This window comes from Microcaecilia unicolor, chromosome 9, assembly GCF_901765095.1.
Source record: "Microcaecilia unicolor chromosome 9, aMicUni1.1, whole genome shotgun sequence".
In the NCBI taxonomy this organism is placed as follows: Eukaryota; Metazoa; Chordata; class Amphibia; order Gymnophiona; family Siphonopidae; genus Microcaecilia; species Microcaecilia unicolor.
The window spans coordinates 80,641,129-80,659,417 of NC_044039.1; the positions used below are offsets into that span (position 1 = coordinate 80,641,129).

General features: G+C 45.8%; 1 protein-coding gene across 1 annotated transcript in view; it reads left to right on the forward strand.

Annotated features, from left to right (window-relative positions):
* EFCAB6 (EF-hand calcium binding domain 6) overlaps positions 1-18,289 on the forward strand; it is a 1,149,121-nt gene that overhangs the window by 1,089,270 nt on the left and 41,562 nt on the right. Inside the window, exon 29 of the mRNA XM_030215418.1 lies at positions 17,193-17,377. Within this exon, the coding sequence (XP_030071278.1) occupies positions 17,193-17,377 (185 nt within the window). The remainder of the gene's footprint in view (positions 1-17,192; positions 17,378-18,289) is intronic.

Genomic DNA, 18,289 nt, shown 5'->3' on the forward strand with positions numbered 1-18,289 from the left:
CAAAGGCTGGTGAGGTTACCTTTTCGGGGCCTTCTTTTATTTGGGAGGATTTGGAGAAGATTGTTAAGGACCTAGGGGACTCTAAGTCCCAACGGTTGCCTGAGGATAGGCCGAGGCCTTCTTCCAAAAGTCCTTCTTTTTCCTCCTCTTCCAGGCCACGTTTTCGCGAAGCTCGCAGGTATTGCCCGGGGCGCTCTGCGGGGTTTGGTCAACGTACTCATTTCCAGCAGAGGAACTCCTTTCGTTCGGACAAACGCGCAGCGGTGTCCGGGCAATGTCCAGGTGTTCAGGGGCTTCCTCCACAATGATGGGGCGCCGGTCCACTCGTCGGTTCCCGCAGTGGGATCCATGGAGAACCTGAGTTGATGAGGTCGCAGTTACCTCACGACTCTGCGGTTGTGGATTCCGCTCTCAAGAGAGCCAGAAGTACTAGATATTTCGCCTCTGCGCCCCCTGAACAAATATCTGGTCCGAGAAAAGTTCAGGATGGTTTCCCTGGGCACCCATGGGAACATGATTCAGAAAAACGATTGGCTCTGCTCTCTGGACTTAAAGGATGCTTACACTCACATTCCGATACTTCCAGCTACAGGAAGTATCTTTGATTCTGTCTGGGAACACAGCACTTCCAGTATTATGTGCTACCCTTTTGGTCTCGCGTCTGCGCCCAGAGTTTTTACAAAATGCCTGGCAGTTGTTGCAGCGTCGCTACGCAGACTGGGAGTACATGTGTTCCCTTATCTCGATGATTGGCTGGTGAAGAACACCTCAGAGGCAGGGGCTCTACAGTCCATTCAGGTGACTATTCGACTTTTGGAGCTACTGGGGTTTGTCATCAATTACCCAGGGTCCCACCTTCTTCCAGTTCAAAAACTAGAATTCATTGGAGCTCTGCTGGATTCACAGACAGCTCAGGCCTATCTTCCCGAGATGAGGACAGACAATCTTCTGTCTCTCATTTCCATGGTCCGAGTGTCTCAGCAGATTACAGCTCGGCAGATGTTGAGACTGCTAGGCTATATGGCCTCCACAGTTCATGTGACGCCCATGGCACGCCTTCACATGAAATCTGCTTGATGGACCCTAGCTTCCCAGTGGTATCAAGCTGCAGGGAATCTAGAGAATGTGATCTAACTGTCCACTGTTTTTCACAATTCCCTTAAGTCGTGGACAATTTGAGCCCATTTGACCTTGGGACGTCCCTTCCAAATTCCTCAGCCTCAAAAAGTGCTGACTACGGATGCATCTCTCCTGGAGTGGGGAGCTCATGTAGATGGGCTCCACACTCAGGGAGCTTGGTCCCTCCAGGAATCAGGTCTTCAGATCAATCTTCTGGAGTTGCGAGCGATCTGGAACGCTCTGAAGGCTTTCAGAGATCGGCTGTCCAATGAAATTATTCAAATTCAGACAGACAATCAGGTTGCCATGAACTACATCAACAAGCAAGGGGGCACCGGATCTCGCCCCCTGTGTCGGGAAGCTGTCCAGATGTGGCTTTGGGCTCGCCATCACGGCATGTTTCTTCAAGCCACGTATCTGGCAGGCGTAAAGAACAGTCTGGCCGACAGATTGAGCAGGATATTGCAACCCCACGAGTGATCGCTCAACTCGGGATTGGTACGCAAGATCTTCCGGGAGTGGGGCACCCCCTCGGTGGATCTTTTTGCCACTCAGCTCAATCACAAAGTCCCTCAGTTCTGTTCCAGACTTCAGGCCCACGACAGTCTAGCGTCAGATGCCTTTCTCCTTCATTGGGGGAAGGGCCTTCTGTATGCATATCCTTCCATACCTCTGCTGGGGAAGACTTTGCTGAAACTGCAGCAAGACCATGGAACCATGATTCTGATTGCGCCCTTTTGGCCGCGCCAGATCTTCTGGAGTTGTCCTCCGAAGAACTGTGGAGATTAGAGTGTTTTCCAACCCTCATCACTGAGAACGAATGGGGCACTTCTACATCCCAACCTCCAGTCTCTGCCTCTCACGGCCTGGATGTTGAGGGCGTAGATTTCGCCTCCTTGGGTCTTTCTGAGGGTGTCTCCTGAGCCTTGCTTGCTTCCAGGAAAGATTCCATGAAGAAATGTTACTATTTTAAATGGAGGAGGTTTGCCGTTTGGTGTGACAGCAAGGCCCTAGATCCTCGCTCTTGTCCTACACAGACCTTGCTTGAATACCTTCTACACTTGTCAGAGTCTGGTCTAAAAACCAACTCCGTAAGAGTTCATCTTAGTGCAGAAGGTAAGCCTATCTCTGGACAGCCTTTAGTTGTTCGCTTCATGAGAGGTTTGCTTTTGTCAAAGCCCCCGGTCAAACCTCCACCTGTGTCATGGGATCTCAACGTCGTTCTCACCCAGCTGATGAAACCTCCTTTTTAGCCACTGGATTCCTGCCATCTGAAGTACTTGACCTGGAAGGTCATTTTCTTGGTGGCGGTTGCTTCAGCTCGTAGAGTCAGTGAGCTCCAAGCCTTAGTAGCCCATGCTCCTTATACTAAATTTCATCATAACATAGTAGTCCTCCGCACGCACCCTAAGTTCTTGCTGAAGGTGGTGTTGGAGGTCCATCTGAACCAATCAATTGTCTTGCCAACATTTTTCCCCGTCCTCATACCTGCCCTGCTGAACGTCAGTTGCATACATTGGACTGCAAGAGAGCATTGGCCTTCTATGTGGAGTGGAGAAGCGCCTTCAGACAGTCTGCCCAAATGTTTGTTTCTTCTGATCCCAACAGAAGGGGAGTTGCTGTCGGGAAACGCACCATCTCCAATTGGCTAGCAGATTGCATTTCCTTCACTTATGCCCAAGCTGGGCTGACTCTTGAGGGTCATGTCACGGCTCATAGTGTTCGAGCCATGGCAGCGTCAGTGGCTCACTTGAAGTCAGCCACTATTGAAGAGATTTGCAAGGCTGCGACGTGGTCATCAGTCCACACATTCACATGTCATTACTGCCTTCAGCAGGATTCCTAACGCGACAGTAGGTTCAGGCAGTCGTTGTTCCAGAATCTGTTTGGGGTCTAGAATCCAACTCCACCCCCCAGGCCCATTTTTGTTCTGTTCCAGGCTGCACTCTCATTTAGCTTCACTCTTCAGCGACCACCAACGCAGACCGGAGTTGAGTTTCCGCTAGATGTCGGGGAAGGGAACCTGACATCTCAGGAAAATTATGTCACACTATCTTCTCCAGTGCCTGATAATCCGCCGTGTCCCATCCTACAACGGGAGGAAAAAGCAGGAACTCAGGACTCGGAAGACAAGGATATTGGAGCCTGCGGAGGAGGTTTTCCCTTGGAGTTGGCGGCGGGAAAGATCGGAGGCAGGGTGGAAAGCCCGAAATCCCCCACGGCGGTAACGCTCGAGGTTCTCTGGCAAGCTATGGAAGGCCTAAAAGAAATTGTAATAAAGTCCACTCAACAAACTACTAACTTAGTTTCTACTGTGGACCAACTCTCCAAATCTATAGACAACTTGAAACAAGAATTCAACGAACAGGTATGGACTTCTCAAACTGATATATCGAAAATGAAAGAAAATATTTCGGTGATTGTTAAGGACAATTTAAATATTAGACAAAAGATAGAACAAATTGAAAATCATAACAGGAGATTGAATATGAGAATACTAAAATTTCCCAGACCAATTGGGGTCCTTCCTGTGGAATTATTTAAAAAATACTTGATTGAAATATTTAAAATGTTGCCTCAAAATCTTCCCCTGGTAAATAAGATATATTACCTTCCAACAAAATACCAGGAAGAGACCCAATTGGCTGTGGAACATGAGAAATCCGACGAATTAAAAGATATTTCTTTGATCTTGGAGGACTCTTTAACCGAAGTAACTAATAGGGCCACACTTTTGGTATCATATGTATTTGAACAGGACTTTAACATAGTAATGAAACTTTAAGAATATGCATCAAAAATTTTGTGGCCAGAAATTATGGATATTTCCAGATGTCACTAAAGTCACACAAGATAGAAGAAAGAAATTCTTGGATTTAAGAGAGGAGACAAGGTCCTTGGGTGCTACATTTTTATTGGCGTATCCATTTAAATGCATAGTTAAATATCTTGGACTTAAATATGTTTTCTTCATGCCAGAGCAATTGAGATCTTTCATAGACTTGAAAAGAGTAACTAAGACATAACATCAGAAGGCTTTAAACGTAAGTATAAATTGGTGGAGCGGTAGCCTCATTGCTTTGTATAATTTAGTTGTTAAATTAGATTTCCCTGATCTTTGCTTTTACTCCCTCCTTCAACTGATTTGTGGTCTAAGGAAGGGACAAGAAATTTAATACATTTTTTTTTATTTTTAAATTTTTTCTTTTGGATAAATACCAAGAGTTTGGTATATTGTATTTTCTCTGTTGCCTGATTTACATGTAACGAGATTTATGCTTGTGTAAATTATATAAATGAATAGATAAAAAGAAAAAGAAAAGCGGACACAGACGTTGAGACAAGCTCAGCGGGACCATCTGTTTGGAGCTTTGCCTGGGGCGTCGACGTCGACATTGGTACCGAGGTTGGCGTCGTCGATATTAGCACCAGAGATGGCATCGACATTGGGCGCGCAGCTAATGGCTGTCCGGAGACCACCACACGCTGGGAGCAGTAAGCCATCGAGTGGGTCTCCACCTGCCTCGAAAACTCCTGCTGTGCAGGCCCACCGGGAACGACCCCTTTCGGACCTGACCCCGAGGAAGCATGTGGATTCAATGTCCTCCTCGTCGGTACTGAGGAGTACTGATGACATGCCTCGAGTGAAGGCTAAGAAGCATCGCCATCGGTCTCCTTCTAGACAGGGTACTGGGAGCTCCGGGGCGTTGAAGGATTCGGCACCCATGAAGAGTCGATGCTGGGAGGACCGCTCACCCTCCATTCAAGAGGTGTCGGTGCATCGGTCCTTGGACAGCCCAGTACCGCCTCCTCGCCCTTTGCAGATTCTGCCTCCGACTCCTGCACCAGCCCCACAGCCTTTCCCGGCAGACACTCTGGATGAGCGAATCCGAGCCATTCTCCCAGGTCTTCCGGAAGTGCTGCTGCATCAGTCTGTTCCGGTACCGGGGGTGCTTGCGCCCTCGGTACCGTTGATGGAAGCAGTAGCTGGCTCTGTGCCTGTTGTGTGGTCCCCGACGCCGGTACCACTTATGGCATTGGCCTCGGCTGCCACTCAGGTCGACTCCCCGTCAACATCGCTGGAGGGAGCTTCATCGCCGCCGGCAGGGGAGTCGACTTCTCAGCATCGCCAACAAGGACGGGGTTCCTCGGCATCTAGACGGGCCCGGTTTCTGACTGCAGTTTGAGAACTCTTGTCCGACACCGAGGAGGATGCCTCGTGGGAGGAAGAGGAGGATCCCAGATATTTCTCTTCTGAGGAGTCTTGTGGTCTTCCCTCTGATCCTACTCCTTCACCAGAAAGAAAGCTTTCTCTTCATTTGTCCGGAAAATGTCTGTGGGCATTCCCTTCCCTGCGGTGTCTGTTGGTGAGCCCAGGACTGAGATGCTCGAGGTCCTTAACTATCCTTCGCCACCTAAAGAGTCATCCACTGTCCCTTTGCATAATGTCCTTAAGGAGACATTGCTTAGGAACTGGATGAAACCACTAACTAATCCCACCATTCCCAAAACAGCTGAGTCCCAATATCGGATTCACGGAGAACCTGAGTTGATGAGGACGCAGTTACCTCACGATTCTGTGGTTGTGGATTCCGCTCTCAAGAGAGCAAGGAGTTCTAGAGATTTTGCCTCGGCGCCTCCGTGATGAGAATCTAGAACCCTGGACTCTTTTGGGAGGAAGGCCTATCAGTCTTCTATGCTCATGTCCAAAATTCAGTCTTACCAGATCTACATGAGCATTCACATGCAGAACAATGTGAAGCAACTGGCGGACTTGGTGGACAAGCTCCCTGTGGAGCACGCCAGGCCTTTTCAGGAGGTGGTCAGGCAGCTGAAGGCATGTCGGAAATTCCTATCCAAGGGTGCTTATGACACTTTTGATGTTGCTCAAGGTATAGTGATGCGCAGACTCTCATGGCTGCGTGCCTCTGACCTGGACAATCGAACCCAGCAGCGGCTTGCGGATGTTCCTTGCCGGGGGGATAATATTTTTGGTGAGAAAGTTGAGCAGGTGGTAGAGCAGCTCCACCAGCGGGAAACCACCCTCGACAAGCTCTCCCACCGGGCGCCTTCAGCATTTACCTCAACAGGTAGACTGTTTTTCCATGGAAGGAGGACTGCTCCCTATGCTTGCAATAAGCGTAGGTACAATCCACCTTCCTGTCAGTCTTCTCTGGCTCAGCCCCAGCGCGCTCATTCGCGTCAACAGCGGGCGCCCAGACAGGCCCCTGTAGCTCCCCAGCAAAAGCAAGGGACGGGCTTTTGACTGGCACCAGATGAGCATAGCCACTCTAAAGGTACCTGTGCCGGACGATCTACCGGTCGGGCAGAGGCTAAGATTTTTTCACCAAAGGTGGCCTCTCATAACCTCCGATCGGTGGGTTCTTCAAATAGTCCGGTTAGGGTGCTCCCTCAATTTGGTCTCCAGACCTCCAAATTGCCCACCGGGAGCTCAATCCTTCAGCTTCCAGCACAGGCAGGTACTTGCAGAGGAACTCTCCGCCCTTCTCAGCGCCAATGCGGTCGAGCCCGTTCCACCCGGGCAAGAAGGGCTGGGATTCTATTCCAGGTACTTCCTTGTGCAAAAGAAAACAGGGGGGATGCGTCCCATCCTAGACCTAAGGGCCCTGAACAAATTCCTGGTTCGAGAAAAGGTCAGGATGCTTTCCCTGGGCACCCTTCTTCCCATGATTCAGGAAAACGATTGTCTATGCTCTCTGGACTTAAAGGATGCTTATACACACATCCCGATACTTCCTGCTCACAGGAAGTAGCTTCGATTCCGTCTGGGGACACAGCATTTCCAGTATTGTGTGCTGCCCTTTGGTCTCGCGTCTGCGCCCAGGGTGTTTACAAAATGCCTAGCAGTGGTTGCAGCGTCGCTACGCAGACTGGGGGTGCATGTGTTCCCTTACCTCGACGATTGGCTGGTAAAGAATACTTCCGAGACAGGAGCTCTACAGTCCATGCAGATGACTATTCAACTCCTGGAGCTACTAGAGTTTGTTCTAAATTATCCAAAGTCCCATCTTCTTCCAGTTCAAAAACTAGAATTCATAGCAGCTCTGCTGGACTCACAGGCGGCTCATGCCTGTCTCCCCGAGGTGAGGGCAGACAACCTTCTGTCTCTTGTCTCCATGGCCAGAGCGTCTCAGCAGATCACAGCTCGGCAGATGTTGAGGCTTCTAGACCATATGGCCTCCACAGTTCATGCGACTCCTATGGCTCATCTTCATATGAGATCGGCTCAATGGACCCTAGCTTCCCAGTGGTATGAAGCTGCAGGGAATCTAGAGGATGTGATCCAGCTGTCCACCAACTTTCACAATTCGCTTTGGTGGTGGATGATTCGATCCAATTTGACCTTGGGATGTCCTTTTCAAATTCCTCAGCCGCAAAAAGTGCTGACAACGGATGCATTCCTCTTGGGGTGGGGAGCACATGTAGATGGACTTCACACCCAGGGAGTTTGGTCCCTCCAGGAATCGGGTCTTCAGATCAATCTCCTCGAGATGCGAGCGGTCTGGAACACTCTAAAGGCTTTCAGAGATCGGCTGTCCAATCAAATTATTCAAATTCGGACAGGTTGCCATGTACTACATCAACAAGCAGGGGGGCACCGGTTCTCGCCCCCTATGTCGGGAAGCTGTCCAGATATGGCTTTGAGCACGCCAGCACGGCATGCTTCTCCAAGCCACGTATCTGGCAGGCGTAAACAACAATCTGGCCGACAGATTGAGCAGAATAATGCAACCTCACGAGTGGTCGCTCAATGCGGGCGTAGTCCGCAAGATCTTCCGAGTGTGGGGCACCCCCTCGGTGGATCTTTTTGCCACTCACTCAATCACAAAGTCCCTCAGTTCTGTTCCAGACTTCAGGCCCACGACAGACTAGCGTCAGATGCCTTTCTCCTACATTGGGGTCAGGCCTTCTGTATGCATATCCTCCCATACCTCTAGTAGGGAAGACTTTGCTGAAACAGAGGCAAGACCGTGGAACCATGATTCTGATTGCTCCCTTCTGGCTGCGTCAGATTTGGTTCCCTCTTCTTCTGGAGTTATCCTCCGAAGAACCGTGGAGATTGGAATGTTTTCCAACCCTCATCACTCAGAACGAGGGGGCGCTTCTGCATCCCAACCTCCAGTCTCTGGCTCTCACGGCCTGGATGTTGAAGGCGTAGATTTCGCCTCCTTGGGTCTTTCTGAGGGTGTCTCCCGAGTCTTGCTTGCTTCCAGGAAAGATTCCACGAAGACGTGTTACTCTTTTAAATGGAAGAGTTTTGTCGTTTGGTATGACAGCAAGGCCCTGATTCTCGCTCTTGTCCTACACAGACCCTGCTTGAATACCTTCTACACTTGTCAGAGTCTGGTCTTAAGACCAATTCCGTAAGAGTTCATCTTAGTGCAATTAGTGCTTTTCATTACCGTGTAGAGGGTAAGCCTATCTCTAGATAGCCTTTAGTTGTTCGCTTCATGAGAGGTTTGCTTTTGTCAAAGCCCCCTGTCAAGCCTCCACCAGTGTCATGGGATCTCAATGTCTTTCTCATCCAGCTGATGAAACCACCTTTTGAGCCACTGAATTCCTGCCATCTCAAGTACTTGACCTGGAAGGGTCATTTTCTTGGTGGCAGTTACTTCAGCTCGTAGAGTCAGTGAGCTTCAAAGCCTTGGTAGCCCATGCTTCCTATACTAAGTTTCATCATAATAGAGTAGTCCTCCGCACGCACCCTAAGTTCTTGCTGAAGGTGGTGTCGGAGTTTCCATCTGAAACCAGTCAATTGTCTTGCCAACATTTTTCCCCATCCTCATACCCCCCTGCTGAACGTCAGTTGCACACATTGGACTGCAAGAGAGCATTGGCCTTCTATGTGGAGCGGATAAACCCCTTCAGACAGTCCGCTCAAATGTTTTGTTTCTTTCGATCCCAACAGAAGGGGAGTGGCTGTCGGGAAACGCACCATTTCCAATTGGCTAGCAGATTGCATTTCCTTCACTTATGCCCAGGCTGGCTGACTCTTAAGGGTCATGTCACAGCTCATAGTGTTCGAGCCATGGCAGCATCAGTGGCCCACTTGAAGTCAGCCACTATAGAAGAGATTTGCAGGCTGCGATGTGGTCATCAATCCCACAGTCGCATCTCATTACTGCCTTCAGCAGGATACCCGACACGACAGTCGTTTGGGCAGTCGGTGCTGCAGAATCTGTTCGGGGTTTAGAATCCAACTCCACCCCCCTAGGCCCATTTTGTTCTGTTCCAGGCTGCACTCTCAGATGTTTCTTTCTAGGTCAATCCTTGTTATGTCCTCTCCGTTGCGAGGCCCAATTGACCTTTCTTTCTTGTTTTGAGTGAGCCTTGGGGCTAGGGATACCCCAGTCATGAGAACAAGAAGCCTGCTTGTCCTCGGAGAAAATGAAGATACATACCTGTAGCAGGTATTCTCCGAGGACAGCAGGCTGATTGTTCTTACATACCCGCCCACCTCCCCTTTGGAGTTGTCCTTTTCCTCTTTGCATTGTTTATCGAATTGATCAGGACTCTCGCACGACGGCAGGAAGATGGCTGCGCGCACTCAAAGGCTCTAGCAAACCTTTGTTGCTAGGAAGATTTCCGTTCCTTGGGGCTGCCGTGGACATCACCCAGTCATGAGAAACAATCAGCCTGCTGTCCTCGGAGAATACCTGCTACAGGTATGTATCTCATTTTAAAATCAAACATGGTACCGGATGATTGGAGGGTGGCCAATGTAATTCCAATTTTTAAAAGGGTTCCTGAGGTGTTTCGGGAAATTATAGACCAGTGAGCCTGATGTCGGGCCAGGCAAAATTGTACAGACTATTATAAGAACAAAACTACAGAACATATACATAGGCATAGATTAATGAGACAAAGCCAACATGGATTTAATCAAGGGAAATCTTGCATCACCAATCTACTACATTTCTTTGAAGAAGTCGAAAAAGGTGAGGCAGTCATATTGTGTATCTGGATATTTAAAAAAGCATTTGACAAGTACCTCATAAACACTCCTGAGGAAATTAGAAAGTGATGGGATAGGAGGTAATGACCTATTGTGGATTAGAACTAGTTAAAAGATACAAAACAGAGAGTAGGGTTATTGGTCAGTATTCTCCAGGGCTCTGTGCTGGAACCATTGCTTTTCAACATATTTATAAATGATCTAGAGACGGGAATAACTAGTGAGGTAATTACATTTGCTGATGACACAAAGTTATTCAAAGTTGTTAAATCACAAGAGGATTGGTGAAAAATTGCAAGAGGACCTTACGAGACTGGGGCATCTCAATGGCAGATGACTTTTAATGTGAGCAATTGCAAAGTGATGCATGTGGGAAAGAGGAGCCATAGCTATGGGATGCAAAGTTTCACAATTAGGAAAAGGATCTAGGTGCCATTGTTGATGAGACATTGAAACCCTCTGCTCAGTGTGCATGGTGGCTAATAAAGTAAATAGAATGTTAGGAATTATTAGGAAAGGAATGGAAAAGCTAAGGATGGAAACTGGAAAGGAGATGGTGGCAATCTCACCTGGATGAAGACAAGCTAACTGTAAGAAGCACATGACAAAGTATCGCCAAGCCTTAGTAGCAATGCATTGTACTGGCTGCCAGTTCAACCAAGCAGCTGTTCAGTATAGTAAACAGCCTACTGCAGCCCACCAGCCTGCCCAGTCAAACTGAACTGCAATGATTTTGCTACATACTTTGACAACAAAATTAAAAGTCTCCGCCAGGATTTACAGTCAATCCCACACAGCCTCCAATCAGTTAACCAGGAGTGCTCAAACTCACCCCTTCCTGACGGGGGGGGGGGGGGGGGGTGGGACACTTTTAACCAATAACAGAGGAGAGCCTTGACAAAATCCTAAGAAACCTTCGACCAACTACCTGCTCTTTTGACCCCTGCCCATCAAAGACAGTATAGCAGACAAGAATATTCCATCGTTTCTTATACCCTACACTGTCTATTAAAATGTTCTAATACGTAAGTAGTGTACTATGCCTTACATTGTATTGTTATTTGAATATTTTTACTGCTGTAATTGTCTATTGCTTATATCTGATTTATTCTTACTGTATACTGCCTTGAGTGAATTCTTTCAAAAAGACAGTAAATAAATAAAAATAAATAAAAATGAAAATGTTATAATGCCTTTGTATCACTCTGTGAGGGAGTGAGTGACATAATGACAGGTGTCCCTCACTGAGGTTACAGTTCAGCCACTGTACAGCAGATGAGGCTAAACCTGCCATGTCCGAGGCTGAACTACAAAGTCAATATAGCATAGGGAGGTTAGGCTGCCTGGCCAGGAGGGCAGGGCTCAACAGTGAACAGGAAGTAAAAATCCTCAGGCAGAAGAGAACAGAGAGGCTTTGGGAGGAGAGAATCTGCCCTAGAATGTAGGTGTGTAAGCTACCAGAACCTGGCTAAAGTAGGCTAAGCTTCAAAGTTTACGAGAATACTGCCTTTGGGGCAGGGGTGTGCTGGCAAATTTTTAACAACAGGCTCTTTCTCCGGACGTAGCCAGCTCTGAAGTTGGAAGGGCCAGGGGTGCTGGGGTGGGGTGGGTGAGCAACACTTGCCTCTCTCTCCTCCCTCCCTTCGCTAGGCATACCTTTGCTGGCAGCCAATAAATGGACTGCCACCACTCCCAACATCTGCTCTGAGCTGCATGCTGGAACGTCTCTCACGTGCTCGAGAAGTCCCAGCCTGCTGCCCAGAGCTGGAAACAAGGACGGAGAGCAGCAGTAGTCCTATTTACTTGGCTGGCAGGGCTCAGTATCCCCCACCAGCAAGTAAAAGATAATTCAGCAGGGGGCCCAAGCCCCATTTTGGGAGCCAGTTGTTAAAGTAGCCATGAAGGGGCCCTACTTTAACAACCGGCTCCAAAAATTCTTAAAAACTTAACAACCGGCTCTTGCGAGCCAGTGAGAGCCTGCTCCAGCACACCACTGCTTTGGGGTCTGTCTGCAGTAAGACCTGTGTTGGGAAACGCTGCATGTAGCCATGTTGGTGTACTGTGGACTTAAGGCTGTCAGCTACAGTCCTGTGTGAAGTTGCAAATGAATTTAAGAGACCGTATTCCTTATTTTGCTGTACCTGTGAGATAGCAGAATTCAGTATTTGGTGAATAAAGGGGTTTTTGTTCATTTCTCCCTTGTCTGGCTGTATTTATTGGAGTCTTCCCACACTAACTTGGCTTACACAATCACACACTTCATGGTGTGACCACACCTCAAATACTGTGTTCAATTCTTGTCACTGCATCTCAAAAAAGATATAGCAGAATTTAAAAGCTACAGAAAAGGGCAACGAAAATGGTAAAGGGGATGGGTGACTTCCCTATGAGGAAAGGCTAAAGTGGCTAGGGCTCTTCATCTTGGAGAAGAGACAGCTGAGGGGAGATGTGGTAGAGGTCTATAAAATACTGAGTGGAGTGCAAAAATACTAGGACTAGTGAGCACACAATGAACATAAGAACATGATAATAGCCATACTAGGTCACATCAATGGTCCATCTAGCCTATTTTCAACAGTGGCCAGTCCAGGTAACAAGTACCTAGCAGAAACCCAAATAGTAGCAACATTCCATGCTACCAAGCCAAGAGCCAGCAGTTGCTTTCATATGTCTATCTCAATAGCAGACTATGGACTTTTTCTCCATGATGTTATCCAAGCCTTTTATAAACCGAGATACGTTAACCGCTATTATCACATCCTCTGGTAATGAGTTCCAGAGCTTAACTATTCGTTGAATGAAAAAATATTCCCTGCTATTTGTTTTTAAAGTATTTCTATATAATTTCATGGAATGTCCCCTAGTCTTTGTATGTTTTGAAAAAATAAAAAATCAATTCACTTTTACCAGTTCTACACCACTTAGGATTTTGTAGACCTCAATCATATCTCACCTCAGCCGTCTCTTTTCTAAGCTGAAGAGCCCAAACCTCATATGTGAGGAATTCCATCCCCTTTATAATTTTGGGTGCTCTTCTTTGAACCTTTTCTAATATCACTATATCTTTTTTGAGATACGGCAGCCAGAATTGAATGCAATACTCAAGATGAGGTCGTACCATGGAGTGATACAGAGGCATTATAGTATTCTTGATCTTATTTACCATCCCTTTCCTAATAATTCCTAGCATCCTGTTTGCTTTTTTGGCTGCTACCACACACTGGGCAGAAGATTTCAGCATATTGTCCTATATGACACGTAGATCTTTTTCTTGGATATGAACGCCCAAGGTAGACCGTAGCATCAGGTAATTATGAATGGATTATTCTTCCCAATGTGCATCACTTTGCATTTGCCCACATTAATTTCATCTGCCATTTGGATGCCCACTCTTCAAATTTCCTAAGGTCTTCCTGTATGTTTCACAGTCCACATGTATTTTGACAACTTTGAATAGTTTTGTGCCATATGCAAATGTAATCACCTCACTCGTAATTCAGATTTCCGGATCATTTATAAATACGCTAAATAGCACTGGTCACAGTACAGATCCCTGCAGCCCTCCACTCTTCACTCTCCTCCATTGAAAAAATGGCCATTTAACCCTACCCTCTGTTTTCTGTCCAATAATCAATTCCTAATTCACAACAGAACAATGCCTTCTTTTCTATGACTCTTTAATTATTTCAGGAATCTTTCATGAGAAACTTTGTCAAAAGCTTTCTGAAAATCTAAATACACTACATCAACCGGTTCACCTTTATCCACATGTTTGTTCACACCTTCAAAGAAATGAAACAAATTGGTGACGCAAGACTTCCTTTGGCTGAAGTCATGCTGACTCTGTCCCATTAAACCATGTTTGTCTGTGTGTTCTGTAATTTTATTCTTTATAATTGTTTCCACTATTTTGCCCAGCACTGAAGTCAGGCTTACCGGTCTGTAATATCCTGGATCACCCCTGGAACCCTTTTTAAAAATTGGCTTTACCCCTCCGAAGGGACACCACCTTGTAGTGGTGGAGGGGCTTCAATGTTTCAATGACTCAGAGGGCTATGCTGAAGGGTTACCCATATCAGACAGGCCTCTGAGGAGAACCAGACAAAGAGTGTCCCAAACTGGGAGAGTGATAAGATGGCGACCTGTAGTTCGTATGCCCAACGCCTAGCTGCCCTCTGAAGGTTTGTCTTCTCTATGTAAATTTCCTCTCTGCAATTGCAGTTACCTTAACTGAGAGGAAGGGGACAACCGGCAGTCAGCTGCCGATGGCCAGCGTTTTGTCCCCTGAGCAGCAAGTGCGGGACCGCTGTGTGACGAACTGCCCACAGATAAAAGGGTTGGCGAGTCCTTTGATTAGCACCGGTGAAGGAGCGTCGACGCTCTTGGACCTGGAAAAAACAACTCCCATCGCTCCCGAATTATTCAACCACCATGTCCAAAGGAGTGGAGGAGTGAGTTAGAGGCATATGCTGAAACGGAGGACGTTACAGCAGAACCCGAATCGGCGGAACCACTCCTAAACACCTAAGAGAAATCAGCTTGGAGTTGTTGGCTCCCGTGGAGGTTACATTGAATATCATCTGGAAGGCGCTTCGGGACCTAATGGTGGCAGTAAATAATTTTGTTTTAGATATAATCTTATTAGAGAGTTACATGGACAATTTAACTGAACCCTTTGAGAGTGAAAAATTGATATAACAAATGAAGTTCTACACGAGCAAGAAGTGGTTATGATCTTGAAAATGATAATACACCAGAAACTTTGAAAAATAAAATGAATATTATTATAGATGATTAATATCGAGATTATTGTTTTTCCCAGAGTTCCGGGTATGACTCCTAAAGTTTTCCTCAGAAATATTTCCTCAATTATTACTTTAAAAGGAGTGAAGCCTGTGAAAACTGGGATTACTTTAATCAGTGGGATCTGAGTTAGAGACTTAAGTATATGTATTGTTAAATAACTTCTGGTTTTTAAAAGAGAAAGAATGTAATCAGATGTATTATTTCTAACTAATATTGGATAATAAGTATGTTTTCGATGAAATGAATTGACTATACACCGTATTGGGCTTGAAGAAGCCAATCAGATGATCAATGTGGAATAATGAATTAGATGAGTAATATCTGGGGTTAAACAGGTTAATACCACATTTTTTTTTCTGTTTACTGTTTAATTGATCTCCTTGTCTTGTTTCACTCTCCCTATTTAGTGGTCTAAGGAAGAGAATAGAATTACCTGATTGAAATAATTCCTATATATTACCTTCTCTGTATTTCTGGCAAGTTGTTTTATCGCTTGTAAAAATTTAAATGGTTATAAATAAAATTAAAAAAACAAAATTGGCTTTACATTGGCCACCCTACAATCTTCAGGTACTATGGATGAATTTAATGATAGATTACAGATCACTAACTGCAGATCAGCAGTTTCATGTTTGAGTTCCTTCAATACCCCAGGGTGCAGGCCATCCAGTTCAGGTGATTTACTACTCTTTAATTTGTTGATTTGGCTCAGTACATCTTCCAGGTTCACTGCAATTTTTTTTTCAGTTCCTCTGCATCGTCACCCTTGAAAACCATTTCTGGTACTGTTAGATTTCTTATATCTTTTTCCATAAAGACTGAAGCAAAGAATGTATTCATTCTTCCATAAAGACTGAAGCAAAGAATGTATTCAGTCTTTTCACTATGGCTGGTCTTTTCCTTCCTGATTGCCCCTAAAAATGAGTTCTATTAAAAATGTCTCACAATTTTTCTTAGACAGAAAAATCATATTGTAATCTACACAGATGAGAAGACAAAAAGTAAATTGAGAGGGGTACCAGGTGTCTTTTATACAGAAAGAACAACAAGGTGGAACGTCTCATTCATTGTAAAGTCTGTAAGCACTACAATATTAGTGAGAGAGGGAAGATCAAGTATCAAAAAATGCAGTCCGAGAACCAAGTGGTAAAAGAGAAAAACACCAGAACCGCATTGATTATAAACATATCAATTCCAAACGAGTACTCAGTGAATCTCATGGAAAGAGAGAAGATCTTCAAGTACCAAGAAATGCAGTCCAAGAACCAAGAAAATGTGGCAGAAAGATACAGAAATATTTCCCATCACTTTGGATGTCACAGGCTTGATCAAAAGAACTTCCAAACACACTTGGATAAATTGCCTGTACATGTTACATATTATGAATGCCAAAAAGAAACTCTCCTTGATACAATGCAAGCAGTATGGTGAGCGTTATCAGCAAATCTGAGAGTGAGATCATTCTCCACATACCCTGGCTTAGGAGTGAGGTTCATTACTGTCAAAAATAATCCATTTGGAGAGATTGCCCTCATGAGAAGGCAAAAAGTAAATTAGGAGGGGTAGAGGTAATGTGAGGAGGATTGGAAGTGTGCATATGCATGAGGTAGAAATTACACATAAAGACAAGTGAGATGGTAAGAGTTATCAAATGAAGTAAGAGCAATATTTGGCAAATGTCTGTAATGTGGAAGATGTGCTGTAGAAGAATGCTGTTTACTTTCATTATTGTATGCCAACTTGTTGAGGAAAAATCCTGTTGTAATATTTTGAAAATAAACCACCTCATTCTGTGAATGGTGCCCAAAGAAAGAAATGTGATTGGGCATTCGATTGTAGAATAAGGTCATTTATGCACATAAAATTGGCTTAATTGGTGATAACTATCAATAATTGTCTTTAACAAACGATAATTGCCACTAATTGGTAGCTATGTGTGTAACTTTTCTATAAACAGCGCACCTGATTTCTATAGCATGCAACTCCAAAGGGGATGTGGCCAAGAGAGGGGCATGGGCGAGTCAGGGGTGGGCCCAGCATTTAGGTGCGGTTTTATAGAATACTTGCATGTACATGCCTCATTGCCAGCCTTTGTCTGGTGTTAAGTGCTTGTGCTTAAAGTTATGCGTGAAAATGCAGAACTGCTGTTATGAAATTCACACTTAGCGCCCTGTATCTTTGCACCTAAGTTTAAATGCCCTTTACTGAATATACCCCAAAATGTTTAAACATACAAAAATATTGGTTGTTGTCTAGGTTATATATTCATTGACATTTTTGTCTTTTGCAGCTGTGATGGAAAAGTTGTGCTGTGATATCAGCAAAGAAGAACTTGACCTATTAATAGTAAAATATGACGTTAAGAACAATGGCATGTTCTCCTACCATGAATTTCTTAAAAATTTTGTTTTTACCCCAAAAGCACAAGAAAATATACTTTTGCAAAGAATGAAAGTGCACAAACCACGAGTACCTGTAAGTACAAAATACCTTAAATTATCTCATAAAGAGAAAATATATGCAGAGGGAAATGTCCAAAGACGTTTTATGGGTAAATAGTATTCTCCAAGGACAAGCAGGCTGCTTGTTCTCACATATGGATGACGTCCACGGCAGCCCCAGGTCTGGAAAATCTTCCTAGCAACAAAGGTTGCTAAAGCCTTCGAGCGCATGGGTGCGCACACCTTGCATGCGCGGCCATCTTCCCACCCATCGCGCGAGAGTCCCGCTTCAGTCTTCTTTTTTCCATGGTCAAGAGTGGCTGTTTACGGCGGTCCTGTTGCCCCAGAAAGAAGAGCCTTCAACTTAGCCAGCTTTTCGCTCAGGGTATAGTGATGCACAGACTCTCATAGCTGCGCTGCGTGCCTCTGACCTAGACAATTGGGTCCAGCAGCGGCTTGCGGATGTTCCTTGCCAGGGGGATAATATTTTCGCCGAGAAAGTCGAACAGGTAGTAGAGCAGCTCCACCAGCGGAAACCGCATTCGACAAACTCTCCCACCGGGCACCTTCAGCATCTACCTCCTCAGGTAGACGTTTTTTACGGGGGAAGGAGGAATGCTCCCTATGCTTACAATAAGTGTAGGTACAATCCACCTTCCTGCCAGCCTGCTCAGGCTCAACCCCAGCGTGCTCATTCACATCAACAGCGTGTGCCTCGACAGGCCCCTGCAGCTCCCCAGCAAAAGCAAGGGATGGGCTTTTGACTGGCTCCAGGTCCGTGCCGGACAATCTACCGGTCGGGGGGAGTTTAAAATTTTTTCACCAAAGGTGGCCTCTTGTAACCTCCGACTGGTGGGTTCTTCAAATAGTCCGGCGGGGATACTCCCTCAATTTGATCTCCAAACCTTGAAATTGCCCACCGGGAGCTCAGTCCTGCAGCTTCCAG